This window comes from Gossypium hirsutum, chromosome A05 (genome assembly GCF_007990345.1).
Source record: "Gossypium hirsutum isolate 1008001.06 chromosome A05, Gossypium_hirsutum_v2.1, whole genome shotgun sequence".
In the NCBI taxonomy this organism is placed as follows: Eukaryota; Viridiplantae; Streptophyta; class Magnoliopsida; order Malvales; family Malvaceae; genus Gossypium; species Gossypium hirsutum.
The window spans coordinates 4452588-4472226 of NC_053428.1; the positions used below are offsets into that span (position 1 = coordinate 4452588).

The following is a 19639-nucleotide window of genomic DNA, read 5'->3' on the forward strand; positions in this document are numbered from 1 at the left end:
TCTGAAAATATCAGTACATACAAAATACCCGTATAAAATCCCCAAAATTTTTTACTGTAATATACTTATTTATAACATCTATATTCAAATATTTAATTTATTTACCAATCCATAGACTAGTAAAGTCATCAATAGTTTCACATCATTCAGTTCATTGAAGAAACTAATTGGGAAGGAATTTTTAGTTAACCATTCTGTAAATATCATATTTGAACAAATCGATTTTCCTATAAATAATTTCTTTATTTAATAGTGGTACTGTATATCCCAGCTAGTTTTCAGAAAAATTTTGATGTATCTATTCAGAACCCATCTTTACCTATTAACTCATTCTCAATTCCGACTATATTATCAATTGTTCAACCATTGAACTTTTCACTTTCCACTTCTGAACTTAATCAATATAAATCTCATGAATTTCATTGCATATAACTGTACTAGTAAAGGGGTATAGATCGTAAAGTCTCATAATTTAATTGTCATACATCTACTCATATAACATTTATCATTCTCAAGTACTATAAAACATTTATTCGTACTTTTACGAGTTCTGCTTCATCATAACTAACATTTTTACTCAGAGATAATCATTTACCTCGTAACGAAAATTGTTTACTTTTTACTTAGCAGATGCCCAGTAGACTAGATAGAACACTTCGGATATACGGGACTTATACAGAGGTGCATTGTTATGCATTATTAAACAGAGAACACTGAAGTACTATACAGAGAGTACGAATGTGCTGAATGTGCTAATAATCAGAGAACACTAATGTGCTAGTAATCAGAGAGCATGCTGAGGTCCCTTAATATCCTAGTAGTTCTAATTTTGTCTACTTGGGCAAATTATTTCATGCAAGCATATCACTTTTACACCTTTCGCATAATACTTTTACATGCTTTATAATTTAATCATTGTGCCAATAATCCGTTTATTTATGTCTTCTTTACCTTTAATACATGTAATATTTTTCAAAATTCACTATTCATCCATAATTTACTAATAATCCTTATCATGTACTTCATATACCACTTTTATATATTTTGCAATTTAGTCATCAGCACAATATTTCATGTAACAATATAATTTAATTTTAATAATACACATAACATTCATCATCAACATGTATTTATTCATACCTTTCTGAATTCCGATTCATTCTAATCAACTTTTTACTCATATTCTTAAGTATCGTTTTTGGTATTATCAGAATTATCTTGGGTTAGAAAGCATCTCATTTTATAAGTAAAACAAATCTCATCAGAGTCGGGAGATATCATACTTATCACATATTATAATGACACGTGTTTTTAGACTTCACATATACTACGTTTGGTCCGAGAACCGACTAAACCGTAGCTCTGATACCACTAAATGTAACACCCCTAGCCGTATCCATTGCCGGAATAGGTACGAGGCATTACCGGAGTTTATTGAACATTTTCAGATAATTCTGAGTCATTTATTATTCATATTTTGAAAATAATCATAACGTCTCTTTATTTGGCCCTCGAAGCCCCAAACATACATTAAAAACCAACCGGAATTAAATCGAGATCATAAAAAATTTCGCAAAATCTTAAATTTTATTTTCATCTAAGTACTTACCATTTCAATGCTTCTTATAATTAAACATGTTACCATTCAATCAATAGCTTGACCTTTGTCTAAGCGTCAAGCCACGTCATTGTTAGTATACTTGCACATATTTCATATAAATTCAACATTGATATACTTATTTTCTCGACATGTCACACTTAAGTTTAATAATTGTCTTTACTTACATAATTTTCTTGTATCAACATATCAAAGATAATCATATATGTACATATCATGAAACATATCATTCTCTTACCGTTTCTTCATAAGCATATATCATTCATTTCATTATATCAATATTTCATGCTCCATCATTCCCATATATTTTATGTATATTTATTCCGGTAATAGCTTATATCAAACTTAACATAAATTATATTCCATGTACTTATACTTATTTTGTTTATCTATCTTAATAATTATTTCATATAACCATTCGTCATTTGATACATATTACCTGAATATCAATTGTTCAACAGATGTTATAGCGTCTCCCATCCACGGTCTTATTTATCTTTGACATGATGCCATAGTGTCTTTCAACTATGGTCTTACTCATTTTCTGTCATGTTGCCATGGTATCTTTCAACCATGGTCTTACACATTTCATATCAGGTTGCCATGGTATCTTTCAACCATGGTCTTACACATTTCATATCAGGTTGCCATGGTGTCTTTCAACCATGGTCTTACACATTTCATATCAGGCTGCCATGGTATCTTTCAACCATGGTCTTACACATTTCATATCAGGCTGCCATGGTATCTTTCAACCATGGTCTTACACATTTCATTTCAAAGAGCACACTCCCGCGAACCTCATCCTTACAGTGGGATTACCAGTCCAGGCTAAATCCCCTGTAATATAAACTCATAGAGTATTGTCGGGATTACCAATCCAGGCTAAATTCCCTGCAACGACAATTACTCAATGAGCTTGGATCTGAATTACTAGTCCAGGCTAAATTCAGACCCTAATTTGGATTACCCATCCGGGCTAAATCCATTTTACACGTATTCTTCGGGAGGGCTATATCAGAATAGGATCACCCGTCCGGGCTAGATCCTTTTTACCGTCAATTCCTTTTCAGAGATCCATCGAATTTTCCTTTCATTCAACCGGGATTTATTTTCAATTTATATCGAGTATTATCAATATTTCATCAAATATCATGAATTGAACATTCAAATCATATTTTCATCACATAACCACATATTTCAAGTATTTAAAATACAATTCAAGTTACACCAACTTACCTCATTGCTTGTTTGTGTTTATAATTTCATTAATCTGATATCTTTTCTTTTCCACGATCAAGTCTCATATTTGAGTCGTCCGGATCTTTATAAATAAATTTGATCATCATTTTCATTCATTTCATATTCTAATGCATTTAATTAATGCTCTAGGCAAAATTACCATTTTGCCCCTAAACTTTTAATTAATGACGATTTCATCTTTAGGGTCAGGAAAATAAAATTCTTGCAATTTAATCCTTATTTTCAGCTATTATTCTCATATATATTGATAACAGTCCATGAATTCTATAAAATATCAAAATTTTCCATAATTTCAACACTTTTCAATTTAATCCCTAAAACATGTTTTCCCCCTATCTTGAACTAAATTAATAAGTTTATTCAATTTTGTAATTTAAATAATAAAATAATCCATTTCATGCAATTTGGTCATTTCTGACATTTTTACAAAATTGCCTATAAAGTTTTACTTTTATTCAATTTAGTCCCTGAGCCTAAAATATGCAAATTAGCCATGCTAAATGAATATTCATATATGTTTTCCTCCTCCTCCTCTCCATTCCACATCCTTAATGTATATAACACACTTGTAAGTAACATTATCTATATATATTTTTTATTTACTTTTATGAATATTCAAGCTGTCTATCTGTGTCATAGTCACTAAATTATTTATATATGGAGCTATAGAACTCAAAATTAAGATCAGAAAATTTTCCCTAAAACTAAACTCATATATCTTCTTGGCATAAAATTTTCAGAATTTTTGGTTTAGCCAATAAGTACAGTTTATTCTTTAAAGTTACCACTGTTCTGTTGTTTGACAGTTCTGACCCTTCTTTACTAAAAATTAATTATCTCCTCGTACATAATTTTAATGGCATTCACGTTTATTTCTATTGAAAATAGACTCATTCAAGATTCTAAAAATATAAATTTAATCCCCTAATTATTTCTATCGAATTTTTTATGATTTTCCAAAGTCAGAATAGGGGAACCCGAATTCATTCTGACCTTGTCTCACAAAATTCATTATATTTCATGATTTAAAAATCCATTACTTACACCGTTTCTTCTATAAGAAACTAGACTCAATAAGCTTTAATCTAATATTTTATTCATCCTGTAATTAGATTTATACAATTTTTGGTGATTTTTCAAAGTTAAACTACTGCTGTTGTCCATAACTATTTTAGTGCAAGATATTAATTACCATGTTATAGCACACTTATTTTCTTTTTCTACACCATTTCTCATCACTTTCTCTTATTTTCTCTTCACTAACATATCAAGAACATAGGATAACCTGCACACGGAAACAACCGTATGCTGAGTATGGATATACTCAGTGGTATTACTATAAATCAAATTATATCAACAATAGTAAAAACATAAATATTAAAATACCTAACAATTAATGTCATATGTACTAATTCATAAATCAATGTATTTTCTCAAACTTAATTTTATATCACTTATGAATATACATTTCATACTTTTCTCTTATTATCACAATTCCAATTTCAATTCGTAATTCTTCTCATTTCAATGCCTCAAATTCACATTTCAATTTTTCACCCTATTAACGTAACTCGGACTTTGGCGGATACACGGATCCAACCAAACACACAAATATGGCACCCAGTGCCTCATCGGATAGTTCGAAGTAATAGTTGACACCCAGTGTCTCATCGGCCTAGCCGAAGTAAAGTTAGTACCCAGTACCTCATCGAATCTATCCGAAGAAATATAGTGACACCCAGTGTCTCATCGACTCGAGGTCGAAGTATCCCTGAACACTTCCAATCCTATGGCATGCCAACTATATCCGACTCAGCCCGACTAGTTAATAGGGTATTCAATTCACTTTCTCAATCCTATATCACTTTCAATTCACGATTCAAATCACCAATCATTTTTCAATCAATATGCTTTTCAAATAATTACATATTCCATAATTCACTTATTCAATTCAATTTAATTCAATTTGCATCACTTTCATTTTCACTCAATATTCATATCAATTTCACATACTTACCTCAAGTCTTACTTACCATACATAACAATAAAAAAATTCAGCAATCAATAATAATTAAAATTCGAATTATAGTAATACACACCGTAATTCTCCCGTTTTAGTCCTCGATGACTTTCTCCTTTCCTTTCGATGCTGATGCTTCAGGTTCTTTGTTGGCTACGAAAATAATAATTTATAATCATCAATACAACATGATTCAATTTAATTCATGAGCCTAAACATGCAAATTTAACCATTTTTAATGTATATATATAATTTCACCATTAAGCTGTCTACTTGAGTCATTGTTACTAAATTATTTATATCTTGAGCTACGAAACTCCAAATTAATATCCGTAAATTTTCCTTAAAACTAGATTCATATATCTTCTAACCATAAAATTTCCAGAATTTTTTGTCTAGCCATTTAGTACATTTTATTCGTTAAATACTCCCCTGTTATTTCATTTGACAGTTCTGACCTCTCTCTACTAAAAATAAATTATCTCATTGTACAGAACTCGAATAAGGTTCTTGTTTATTTATTTTGAAACTAGATTCATTAAGGAGTTCACATATATAAATTACACTTCATAATAATTTTTTTACAATTTTTAATGATTTTCCAAAGTTAAAACAGGGCATCTCGAAATCACCCCAAACCAGTATTACAAAATTTCAAATATCTCTTAATTCATCAATTAATTGCTTATACTGTTTCTACTATAAGAAACTAGACTCAATAAGCTTTAATTCCATATTTTGTTCATCCTCTAGTTCAATTTATAAAAATTTTAGTGAATTTTCAAAGTCAGACCATTGCTACTTCCCAAAACTGTTTTGATGTAAAATGTTAATAACCAAATTTATAACACCAATTCACACCTTATTCCTATTCAAATTTCATTTAAACTCAAATTTAACTATTAAATTTTCAACATATTTTCTTAATTCCTAATTTTCCTCAATTTAGTCCCTAAAACACAAAACTTATAGCTTACTTTGCAATTCAATCCTTATATCTATTCTAACTTGAATTTCATTCAATTAAACCCCTATTTCATCATTTTATTCAACATGAACTTTGTTTATAAACCTAAGAACTTCCAAACTAACAACTTAATTTCATCAAAACTTTGTTCTAAAGCTTTTAAAACATCAAAATTAAGTAAAAAAGGCTAAATTGACTTACCTATTAAACTTCCAAGCTTTAAAATCCCTATTTCCCCTATTTCCTTTCTTTCCTTTCTTTTTCTCCTTCTTTCTCTCCTGTTTCGTTTCTTCTCTGTTTCTTTTGTTATGTTTCTTCAATTCTTTTATGTTATATTTTATATTTAATTAATTTAATAAATATCTATTTTAATAACAAATACTAATATTACAATTGGATACATATTTAATTTTACATTTGTATCAATAATTTTATTACAATTGTCATTATTTTATTTGTTTCTTAAACAAAAAATCTCATAATTTAATAATTTAATTATTTAATTAACAAATATCTTTTTACTTAAATTATAAGTATTTAAATTACAAATGTACCAATACAATTCTTACACATGTATATTTTATTACCATACAATTGTCTTCTATTTAATTTATTTATAATATATTATCAATTAAGTAATCATAATAATTTAATATAAAACTATAATAACAATCATTATAATATATATAATTTAATATATAAAACCTAAATAAAATCTTTGATTTTATTTCAATATGCCGCCTCAATTTATGTAAATGGCTTAATTGCCATTTTGATCCTTTTTATTTTCTATTACTTTAGAATTAAACTTTTACCCCTTTTTCAATTTAGTTCTTTTTGCTAATTATTCTAAATTAAGCTAATTTCACCTAATTAAATCTTAATTAGACACACCACTAGGCTCATAAATATTTTTAATAATTATTTTTGAACTTATTTCACTAAGACGAAGGCCCTATAACTCACTTTTCCGGTGCCCGTGAATTTCAAGTCATTACAAGAAAACTCGACTATAACATTATCCTTGAATAAAAATGTTAGTTATGATGAAGCAGAACTCGTAAAAGTACGGATAACTGTTTTATAATACTTGAGAATAATAAATGTTATATGAGAAAATATATGAAAATTAAATTATGAGACTTTACGATCTATACCCCTTTACTAGTACAGTTATATACAATGGGATTCATGAGATTTATATTGATTTCAAAAGTGGAAAGTGAAAAAGTTCAATGGTTGAACAATTGATAATACAGTCGGAACTGAGAATGAGTTAATAGGTAAATATGGGTTCTGAATAGAGACATCAAATTTTTCTGAAAACTAGCTGGGATATACAGTACCACTGTTAAATAAAGAAGTTATTTATAGGAAAATCGATTTGTTCAAATATGGAATTTACAGAACGATTAATTGAAAATTTCTTCCGAATTAATTTCTTGGGTGAACTGAATGATGTGAAATTATTGATGACTATACCAGTCAATGAATTGGTAAATAAATTGCAAAAATATTTGAATATAGCTATTATAAATAGGTATATTACAGTAAAAAAATTTGTTGGGGATTTTATATGGGTGTCTTATATGTACTGATATTTTCAGAAGTATATGCAACTGTTCATGTTTGGATGCTATAATCATTATATGGAAAAGGTTAGATAAATATGCTAACAAACAGAAATTGTCGCAAGTCTGATTGATTCACAAGTGATATTATTCTATCTTTCTTTGGTTATCCAAGCCAATATATGTGATAGAATACTTTATACTAAGATTCACATGATATTATCTTTTATTTCTGTTGGTGGAAACTCTGAATGGTGAATGTGCAATGTTATTCTTCTGGACTCTCTCTGAGATGTTATCAATTTTTATATTATTCAATATAGACCATATCTGGGATATGGCATCTGTGTGATATGTGATCTGTGTAAGACCATGGCTGGGCTATGGCTTCAGTGTGTGATATATGACTATGTGCAAGACCATAGTTTTATTATAGCATGGTGAAAACAAAGTACTCAATTCCGAAATTGTTCCCTAAATTGATTAAGAAAGGTAAGTGATAAATGGACTTAACAGGTTGAAATTGATTAATTGTTGATATTGAGTTGAATTAAGTGAATTCATCGTTTGAAATTGTAGATGGCAGAAAATATTGATAGACTATATAAGTGTATTAATTTTGGTTGAAGTGAATTATGTGAAAACGATGATGTTATATTAATGATGAATGTCAAGTCATATGTGTGTAATTATGAGAGTTAAGTTAGAGGCTTTACGACCTCACCCCCTTACCAGAGTTGTAATTATGACAAAATTTCATGAGAATTATGTTAATAAAGTCACATGTGTAGAATTGGAGAGTATAGTGGTGAAGTGATTAGTAAGGCATACAGAGACGAGAATAGTTTGAAAAGTAAATATAGTTCTGGAAAAAGGTATTAGAATGTTTTAAAGATCATTCGAGATATGCAATGTCATGGCTAGAGAAGAAATTAATTTCGGTAAATTGACTTATTCAGATATGATGTCTAAAGAGTGTACTTACCGGAAAATTCTTTTGAATTGATTTTTGTTAATGAATGAAATATTATGGGATTAGGGATGACAGAATTAGTCAGATGAATATGTGGATGTTCATTTTCTGATAAAATTTTTATTGTATAAGAATGCTAGTTAACTAAAATGTTTGATGAGAGCAACGTTGGTCTGATTAAATTATGATTGGGACTTCTTCATTTTTTTTGTTAAACTATTTTGTTATGTTTGAGATAAAAGTAAATGGTGAGATTCATGTGAAGCTATTATTCTGTTTTTACGGGTTGTTACTCTACATTATATACGTATTGGAAAATCTTGATTATTTTGTGAATGTTGATTACATGATTGGTTTTATTTGATGATGATTTTATTCCAACCCAGTTAAATGCCAAAGTGGGATTTTCTTTGTGAAACTGAGAAGCTTAGAAATGTGATAATGGGTGGTAATCTAAATAAGTTTGGAGCGAATTTATTTCTGATGTTGAATTTCAGGTCGAACATGATTTTTGTTATTATTGTTATCTCGAGATAGAATGTATGTATAGATGAATCTGAAGTTTATATAGAAGTTTTTGCACAAGGCTCAGTAGTAGTTAGTCTGCTCATCCAAGAAAGATAAGATGTGCAGTTATGTGAGTTAGTTGTGCTAGTGACTGTATGTGCTTAATGATATTTTGGATTCGTATTCAGACATTGATTTGTTAACAGGTAAAAGACGAGAAACCAAGTGTATTTAGTACTAATACAGTCAGTGATGAGACGAGTAAGTTATGAGATAGAATTGCCATAGATTTCGTATCGGGATTGTCATTTTCTCTGAAAAATAAGATGTTATTTGATTGTGGTTGATCATTCGACAAAGAAAGATTCGTATGATCATTTCAGTATGTACAAAATTTTTATTGAACAAATCAATTGAGTATAAGTAATTATGAGAGAATAAGTGAGATCTTGATGATATGCTCCGACACTGTATGCTACAATCTAAAGGTTATTGGGAAGAGATGTTTGAGATTAATTCGGTTGTGATTCTGAGAAATTCTGTGGAAGTTTTTCATGAGAGTTGAAAGCAACTTTTTCTGGTAAGATTTTCGGGGACGAAAATCCCTAAAGGGGGGAGAGTTGTAACAGCCAAATTTTTCAGTGGTGTCGGAAACTGTAACACCCCCTACCCGTATTCATTGCCGGAATAGGGTACGAGGCATTACCAGAGTTTACTGAACATTTTTTGATAAATTTGAGTCATTTATTATTCATATTTTGAAATAATCATAACGTCTCTCTATTGGGCCCTCGAAGCCCAAAACATACATTAGAAACCAACTGGAATAAAATCGAGATCATAAAAAATTTCGCAAAATCTTAAATTATATTTTCATCTAAGTACTTACCATTTCAATGCTCCTTATAATTAAACATGTTACCATCCAATCAATAGCTTGGCACTTGTCTAAGCGTCAAACAACAACATTGTTAGTATACTTGCACATATTTCATATAAATTCAACATTGATATACCTATTTTCTCAACATATCACACTTTAGTTTAATAATAGTCTCAACTTACATTATTTCCTTGTATCAACATATCAAAGATAATTATATATGTACATGTCACAAAATATATTATTCTCTTACTGTTTCTTCATAAGCATATATCATTCATTTCGTTATATCAATATTTCATGCACCATCATTTCCTTATATATTGTATATATTTATTTCAGTAATAGTTCGTATTAAACTTAACATAAATTAAATTCCATGTACCTATACTTATTTCATTTATCTATCTTCTTAATTATTTCATACAACTATTTTGTACATATATTTCCATATGACCAATTCCTATAAACATTTCACACAACAATTTCATATAACCATTCCATCTGATACATATTACCTGAATATCGATTGTTCAATAGATATATTGGCGTTTCTCTTCCTCGATCTTATTTATCTTCGACATGATGTCATAGTATCTTTCAACTATGGTTTTACTCGTTTTCTGTCATGTTGCCATGGTATCTTTCAACCATGGTCTTATTCATTTTCCCGTCATGTTGCCATGGTATCTTTCAACCATGGTCTTACTCATTTCATGTCAGGTTGCCATGGTATCTTTCAACCATGGTCTTATTCATTTCATATCATGTTGCCATGTTATCTTTCAACCATGGTCTTATACATTTCATATCAGGTTGCCATGGTATCTTTCAACCATGGTCTTACACATTTCATATCAGGTTGCCATGGTATCTTTCAACCATGGTCTTACACATTTCATATCAGAGAGCACACTCCCGCGAACCTCATCCTTACAGTGGGATTACCAGTCCAGGCTAAATCCCCTGTAATATAAACTCATAGAGTATTGTCGAGATTACCAGTCCAGGCTAAATCCCCTGCAACGACAATTACTCTAATGAGCTTGGATCTGAATTACCAGTCCAGGCTAAATTCAGACCCTAATTCGGATTACCCGTCCGGGCTAAATCCATTTTCCACATATTCTTCGGGAGGACTATATCAGGATAGGATCACTCGTCCGGGATAGATCCTTTTTACCGTCAATTCCTTTTCAGAGATCCATCGAATTTTTCTTCCATTCAACCGGGATTTTTTCCCCTTTTTTTTCAAATATATCAATGTTTCATAAATTTCCATATAATGAACATTCAAATCATATTCATATAAAAAAATGCATTTCAAGCATTTAAGAATATAATTCAAGTTACACGAACTTACTTGGCGAAATTGCAGAAATATCAAGATTAAAGGGCATTTTGGTAATTTACCATTTTCCCAATTTTCACCCGATCTTAAATTGAAAATTTCATTCAATTTATTAATTTAGATAATAAAAAATTTCATTCCCTTCAATTTGGTCATTTTTGACATTTTTACAAAATTACCCCCTGAAGTTTTACTTTTATTCAATTCAGTCCTTAAGCCTAAAACATGCAAATTAGCCATGCTAGCTGGATATTCATATATATTTTCCTCCTCCTCCTCTCCATTCCACATCCTTAATGTATATAACACACTTGTAAGTAACATTATCTATAATCTTTATTATTTACTTTTATGAATATTCAAGTTGTCCATCTGTGTCATAATCACTAAATTATTTATATCTGGAGATATATAACTCCAAATTAAGATCTGATAATTTTCTCTGAAACTAGACTCATATATCTTCTTACCATAAAATTTTCAGAATTTTTAGTTTAGCCAATAAGTACAGTTTATTCTTTAAAGTTACCCCTATTCTGCTGTCTAACTGTTCCGACTCTTCTTCACTAAAAATTAATTATATCCTCGTACAATATTCAAATGATGTTTTTGTTTGTTTATATGGAAAATAGGCTCATTAAGGATTCTAAACATATAAATTTAAGCCCCTAATTATTTTTCTCCAATTTTTTATGATTTTCCAAAGTCAAAACAGGGGAACCCGAAATCATTCTGACCTTGTCTCATAAAATTTATTATATCTCATGATTCACAATTCCATTGCTTACATCGTTTCTTTTATAAGAAACTAGACTCAATAATATTTAATTTAATATTTTATTCATCCTCTAATTCGATTTATACAATTTTTGGTGATTTTTCAAAGTTACACTACTGCTGCTGTCCAAAACAGTTTTAGTGAAAAATGTTGATTTCCATTTTGCTCTAAATTTCACAGTTTATACAATTCAGTCCTTGCTCAATTAACCCCTCAATTGAGCTAATTTTTCTCAATTAATACTTTAGTATATCATTTTAAACTTCTTCATAACCCCTAAAAATCAGAACTTTAGCATTAGACATTAATTCCAAACTCTTTCTTAATTAGGTCCTAAAATGAATTTCCATCAATTTTACTTGATAAAATCATCATATACCAAAAGTAAAGCTTCAATTCTACGATTATTCATCATATTATTTCAGCACTCATCCATAAAAACTTTAAAAATTAGCCATGGAATCAAAAACTAATGAAATAGTAAGTTGGACCCAATTGTAAAATTCCAAAAACATAGAAATTTCAAGGAGAAAGTAAGAATTAAACTTACATGAAGCTAGAGCATGAAAACTAGCTTGAACCCCATTCCATGGCTGTTTTTCAGCTGATGAATATGAAGAGAAATAAAGAGAATTCTAGATCTTCCAATTTAGTCCCATTTTTATTTAGCTAATTTTGGCAATTTTCCAAATTTGCCCTTATTTTACCCATTTCCCGATTTTTCTCAGCTATTGCCGCCCAAAATATCTCCTTTGGGCTTATTTACACTTTAGGTCCTTCCTCATTTGACAATTGAGCTATTTAATCCTTTTAGCAACTTTTACACATTTTCCAATTTAATCCTTTTTATTTAATTGACCACCCAAACGTCAAAATTTTCTAACGAAATTTTAATACTACCTTATTGACATTTCTTAAATATTTATAAAAATATTTATGGCTCGATTTATAACATCGAGATCTCGATACCTCTTTTTCTCAATTTCTTGACCAAATAAATATTTATAAAACATAATTTACTATTCCAAAAATCTTTTAAAAACTACATTTGGCTCGTAAATATTAAATAATATAATCTACGAGTTCATTTGTTGGATTTGATGGTCTCGAACCACTATTTTCGACATCGTTGAAATTAAGGCTATTACAGAAACAGTGATTCGAGATCACTAAATCCGATGAGTAAGTTTAGAAATTTTAACAAATAATAATTATAGGTCAAGCGCGAAGTTAAAAGAATTATTTTTAATTTGTGAATTTTGCGATTTTAAAAGAATTAATCAGGTAAATTAGGTTGAAAACTAGGTATCGAGACCTTGGATTCATTAACCGAGCCATAAATATTTTTATAAATACTTATGGAGTGTTATTAAGTTAGTATTAAAGTTTCGTTAGAAAATTTTAACGTTTGGCTAGTCAATTAATTAAAAAGGACTAAATTAAAAATAGTGCCAAATTTATTAAATTGTGATTAAATAGTTTAAGTGATAAAAGGAGGGATTTAAAAGGCAATTGGACCCAAATTGTATGGGCTGGACGGTTGGGCAAGAAAATCAGCAAAAAAAGACAAGGAGAAACAAGGGCAAAATGGGAAATTTTGCAAATTAAACATATAAAACAAGACAAATTTGAAAAATCTAGAGATATCATCATTTTTCTTCAGCAGAAACGCCATGGGAGGTCTGAAAGCTGCTGGTTTTTCATACTTTGACATATGTGAGTTCATTTCTTACCCTTTTCTTTGAGATTTTTATGTTTTGTGACTTTTACAATTAGGTCCAAGTGTTTAATTCATTAGTTTTTGATTTTATGAACAAAATTAAAAGCTATCTTTGATAATTTTTGGCTGTTTATGATGAAATAAAATGAATTTGAAGCTTTGATTTTGTTTTTTTGATGATTCTTATCAAGTAATTTCAATAGAAATTGATTTTAGGATCTAATTGTGAAAAAGTTGTGAATTAAGGTTTAGTGTTAAAATTCTGATTTTCAAAGGTTGTGTAATAGTTTAGAATGATGGAATAAAATGTTAATTGAGAAAAATTAGCTTAATAGATGGGCTAATTGAGTAAGGACTGAATTGTATGACCTGTGAATTTTAGAGGAAAAATGGTAATAAACATCTTGAACTAAAACAGTTTTGGACAGCAGCAGTAGGTTGACTTTGAAAAATCACCATAAATTGTAAAAATCGAATTAGAGGATGAATAATATATGAAATTAAAGCTTATTGAGTCTAGTTTCTTATAATAGAAACAGTGTAAGCAATTGAATTGTAAATTATGAGATATAATGAATTTTGTGAGACAATGTTAGAATGAATTCGGGTTCCCCTTTTTTGACTTTGGAAAATCACCAAAAATTGGAGAAAATTAATTAGAGGCTCAAATTTATATTCTTAGAATCCTTAATAAGTCTATTTTCAATAGAAATCAATAGGAACATTATCCGAGTTCTGTACTGTGATATAATTAATTTTTAGTGAAGAAATGTCAGAACTATCAGATAGTGAAACAGGGGAAATTTAAATGAATAAAATGTACTAATTGGCTAAACCAAAAATTCTGAAAATTTTATGGTGGAATGATATGTGAGTCTAGTTTTAGGAAAAATTTACGGATCTTAATTTGGAGCTCTGAATCTCGAATTATAAATAATTGAGTGACTATGACTCGTATGAACAACTTGATGTGAGCATTAATAAGTAAATTGTGAAATTGTACTCACAAGAATGTTATATACATTAAGGATGTGGAATGGAGAGGAGGAGGAGGAAAACAAATGGTATATGTTTATAAGAAAACAGTATGAGAATGATACATATCATGACATGTATATATATATATGATCTCAGAAAGTGAATAGTAATGTTTCGATTAATCTGTAAATGTTCTGTATGTACTGGTAACACTCTGTAACCCTGTTTCGGAGACGGATACGGGTTAGGAGTGTTACAAAAATGTTGAAAACCCTAGCCATGGAGGGCTTGAGAATTTCGGCTGGTACAAGGGAGAAGATGGCTGATTTTTGCCTTCATTTTCCCTTTTTATTGATTTTATTATCAAATGACCAAAATGCCCTTCCTTACTAAACTTCCAAAATTTGCCATGCATGCCCATTTTTGTCCAAAAACTTAGAAATTGGGCAAATTACTCTTTAAGACTTTCAAATTAATAATCTAAAGAAATTTCATGCGAATTGCTTCTAGAATCCAAGTTTTGCAATTTATTCAATTTGGTCTCTAACTTCCAATTGGACACCTTACACTAAGAATTTCTTCATGAAACTTTAACACATGCCTACTTTAATAATTTAGGCCTCATAGTAATCATAAAATAAATATTTTAACGTCGAATTTGTGGTCCTGAAACTACTATTCCAACTAAACCCTATTTTGAAATGCTACACATTTAGTTAGAGGGTTACATTTTCTAAGGATATAGACATCAAACAGAATGGTGTTGTTATTTCTCTACTGATAATTTCAAATGCTGCATTTCCATAGTTCTGGTACTAGAACAGCAAGTGCGATTACTTCCTCATTTATCCCTCCTTACCCTGGTAGCAATGCCCGGGCTCGTGAGAGAGTTCAAGCTCTCCAGGCATACTATCAACACCACCAGCCTAGTACCTTGCCAACATTACAGACACCCATTGTTTTTGGCTCCCAAAGGCTGGGCAGCCATAGAAGTCATGGTCATGGTCATGTTGGACCAGTGGCCTCTTTATTTGACCATATGGGTGGCTTCTATTTAATTCCATTAGGTACTTCAGGTGTCCGAAACTTTCAACAGCCCGAAAACCTTATGTCATCTTCCATGCTTGGGAAAGAGACCATTTATCATCATTTTTACTAAGCCAAGTTGAGAGAGATCCATGTTGGGGTGCATTCCATGAGGCTGCCACTAGTGGTTCAGATCCCGGATGCAGCTTTCGCCAGAGGCTTGGATTTGAGAGGCCACCTTCACAAAGTCATTCATAGTGTTTTATTCCTTTATGCCCTAACGGGAAACATGCCACATCAGCGGTCCCATTAACACCTTAACAGAAACTGTTAATCAGTGACTGATTTTTCACTTTTTTATAATGTTAGTAATTGTTTTGTAACTTTTCGAAAGTTGAGTGATTGAAATGAAACTTAGGTGACTGTTTTGTCAGCTACCCCAAAGTTGGGTGATTGTTAGTATAATTTACCCTTTATTTTATTTGTCTCAATATTAAAAATGAAATATGTAATATTTATTTTAAGGAGGCTTGTCGTCAAACCTGAAAACCAGAATGACGTCATGACGTGGTGAAAAATGAAGTGGTTTCAGTTTAGCCAAAAAAATAAAAAATTCCACTTAGTGGAAAAAGTTCTATATATATAAAGGGCACGAGAGTAATATAAATCGAGTGAAAAAGTTCAGAGTGAAGGGAAAAAAAAAAAGAATAAAACGATCTGCTTGGATGGTTCGATCGCATGGCTTCCTTTAATCATCCTCCTTCTCATCGCACTCACGTTCCTCTCCCATCTGACTCAGGTTCTTAATTTTGTGATCTTTTGTTTTCATTGTCGATTTCAATTTTTTGTTTTCTGGTTAAGGTTTAAGTTCTTTATTGTGCTTTCTTTACTGTTTAGTTCAATCTTAGTTTTATTTATAGTCTTGTTTTATTTGTGATTTGATTCTTGATCCACTGCCCTAATTCGTTTCGACCGGTGGGCTTAGGGGAAGAGAATAACTTTAATGTCAGTTCAGAATGTTCAGATCACAGTTCTTTATCCTTTTCTTCAATTGATTGTTTTTTACTGAATCTTTTTCGGCTTGTTATTAATTGTGATGAATTGAAGAATGTGTTGCAGGTGGCAATCCATTTGACGATGAAGCTTCTCCGGTCCCTATCCATATAGTGACCAATGCTTCTCAGCTGCCGGCGGAGTTCTTGAACCCTTCACCGGAGAAGCAGTTGGTTGTAGGTTTTGACTGTGAGGGCGTTGACCTTTGTCGCAATGGCACTCTTTGTATTATGCAGGTTAACTCTAGTTAATGACTGTTTGTCTCAAATTGTTTAACTTGACTCAATAATGATATGCTTTATCAAGAACTATGATTTTATTGTTACACATGGATATATTTTCCGTGGTTTGTCAATTTTTGTTTCTGTTAGTTTAAAATGAAACTTTCCTGTGCTATTGCTTCTCCAAGATTTTTGAGAAATGCTGTTTTCTTGCAGCTTGCATTTCAGGATGCCATATATTTAGTTGACGCCATTGAAGGTGGAGAAGTGCTTATAAATGCCTGTAAGCCTGCACTTGAGTCTAGTTACATCCAAAAAGTTATTCACGATTGCAAACGAGATAGTGAGGTGTCTAATTTTTTTCCATTGTAATTTTGAATTATTGGTGCATTTGGTATACTTTACGGCCAATTTAAATCTTTTTCTTACTTTACAGGCATTGTACTTCCAATTTGGCATCAAGTTAAACAATGTCATGGACACACAGGTGAGCATCCTTTATGAGCTTAAGGACTTATTCATAGCAAACTGTTAAAGCATGTAAAAATACAAGTAATGTCTGTTTGTGTTTCTTTCATTTTGATGTTTGTTTGTACTCCAATTTGTGAGCCCTTAGGTAGATTTAAGCCTATTTAGTTATCAATTTAAACAAGGATTCCCCTTACGCTTGCGGTTTCATTTCTTTTTTATTTTAGTTCTTGCTTTGAAGTGCTTACGGCATTCCTTTACTTGCATATTGAAGCATTTGAAAGCACTTCAAAGCATTCAACATGTCCCAATTTATGTAGGGTTACTTAAATACTGTTGAGTGGTTTATTTTGCCTTTCTTTTTTATTTTTGGCCTCTGCAGATTGCTTATTCTCTTTTAGAGGAACAAGAAGGACAGACGAGATTGCCTGATGACAACATATCATTTGTCGGCCTCCTTGCAGATCCACGCTATTGCGGTATTGATATGCCCTGGTATCCTTTTGAATTTAATTAATTCTGGTCACGGAACTTTGTCTGCAGCTTAAGTGTGCTAACTGAATATACACTTGCGAAGTCTATTAAATGTTATCTTAACTGGATTTTAGAAATAGGTGGTACTTATTACCTTGAAGGACCCCCTTCTGATCTTTCCTTTAATCTCACTTGGGCAATATGAACTATGTATTGTTGGACTTAGCAGTTACCAGTTAGGAATCTGATTTTTTGTTTGTTTCTTTCTTTTATATCCTGCTCAAAGTTATGCATATCAGAAGTAATGATGGTTTTGTTGCTATGCATGGCATATTATTTATGTTCAAGTGATCTTGTGCTATCTGCAACTGGATGTTTTATACATGACATTCAAACAAGCAAAGTTCTACTTCTCATCAAGTTACATTCACTGCATTTTGACTTTTGATTTATGCCTTGATACTTTAAATATAGGAATATCTTACCAGGAGAAGGAAGAAGTTCGTCTCCTCCTTAGGCAGGTTAGCATAAACTCCTTATCACTAACATAAAATTTCTTAACTAGACTGCTGGATTTTTTGGAGTAAAAGTAATACCCTATTGTCTTTTTTGGATTCACAAAGCTATTTACATATGCAGATCCATGATAGAAATTTATTATTCTCTCCTTTTTTCCTTTTTTTTTTTTCACATGCAGATGCTTCATTTGTTAATAAACATTTTCCCCCTGAACTTCATAATTTTGTCTTTGCTTATCGCAGGATCCCAAGTTTTGGAAATACAGACCATTATCTGAGCTCATGGTCCGTGCAGCTGCAGATGATGTCCGCTTTCTTCTATACATCTACCACATGATGATGAAGAAACTGAATGAACGATCCTTGTGGCACCTTGCAGTTCGTGGAGCTCTATATTGCCGATGTTTCTGCATCAACGATAATAACTATGCCGATTGGCCATCTATTCCTCCTATTCCAGGTTCTTATATTTCTAAACACTATTATGATTGTTTGTTTCTCGATAGGGTTGTGGAGAAATATAGTAATTAGCTTGCCAATCTCCATCAATTTTGGTACATACGGAGGATCTCCATATAAATTTCTGATAATTGGAATGTATTAGATAACTTGATGGTGGAGGGGGATGCTCCTGAAGAAGAAATACTTTCAATTCTGGATGTTCCGCAAGGGAAGATGGGACGTGTCATTGGAAGAAAAGGGGTTTCCATCTTGTCAATTAAGGAGTCTTGCAAGTACGTATTTATAGACACATATACATGTCTCTTTCTCCATGTCCTGATGTGCATTGCATGTGCGTCTCTTTGGAGCTTGGAGCTATGAATTTAGTTTTCCTGTACTTACATGTTCATTATTGCTGCAGTGCGGAAATTCATTTTGGGGGTGCCAAGGGCCCACCGGACAAGGTTAATCTATTTGATCTTAAAGAATCACCATGCCATTTATTATCTATCTTTGATAATTGAGTGTCAAACGTGTGGGTTTTTTATATGCAGGTATTCATCTTAGGGCCCGTGAGGCAAGTGAGGAAAGCGGCAGCCATGCTGAGGGGAAGAATGATGGATTGATATTTGATGTCTTGTAGGGCTTTCCTCTCAAAAACTAAAACTGAAAACTGTTATCAGAATGATCTTTAAACTCCTTACACCGTTTGTGTTTTGCCTTATCTTCCTATATTTTGTACAGCCGTCACTGTTTTTACCCATTGTGTTAGAACTGCTTTGATCTGATTGCTGAAAATACTTGGGACA

General features: G+C 31.2%; 1 protein-coding gene and 1 pseudogene across 2 annotated transcripts; both read left to right on the plus strand.

Annotated features, from left to right (window-relative positions):
• Positions 1 to 15913, plus strand: part of LOC121229189 (uncharacterized) — a 32286-nt pseudogene extending 16373 nt beyond the window's left edge.
• Positions 15914 to 16195: 282 nt separating this feature from the next.
• Positions 16196 to 19639, plus strand: LOC107959490 (egalitarian protein homolog). Of its 2 annotated transcripts, none has more exons than XM_016895561.2 (10): positions 16196 to 16454; positions 16775 to 16944; positions 17146 to 17277; positions 17366 to 17416; positions 17780 to 17876; positions 18346 to 18392; positions 18633 to 18849; positions 18994 to 19123; positions 19252 to 19294; positions 19385 to 19639. In XM_016895561.2, the coding sequence occupies exons 1-10, from the start codon at positions 16394 to 16396 to the stop codon at positions 19454 to 19456; spliced, it is 1020 nt and encodes a 339-aa protein (XP_016751050.2). In that variant the 5' UTR covers positions 16196 to 16393; the 3' UTR covers positions 19457 to 19639. The 2 variants fall into 2 exon arrangements, with proteins under 2 accessions (XP_016751050.2, XP_040968850.1); XM_041112916.1 differs by having other exon boundaries at positions 16251 to 16454; positions 16763 to 16944.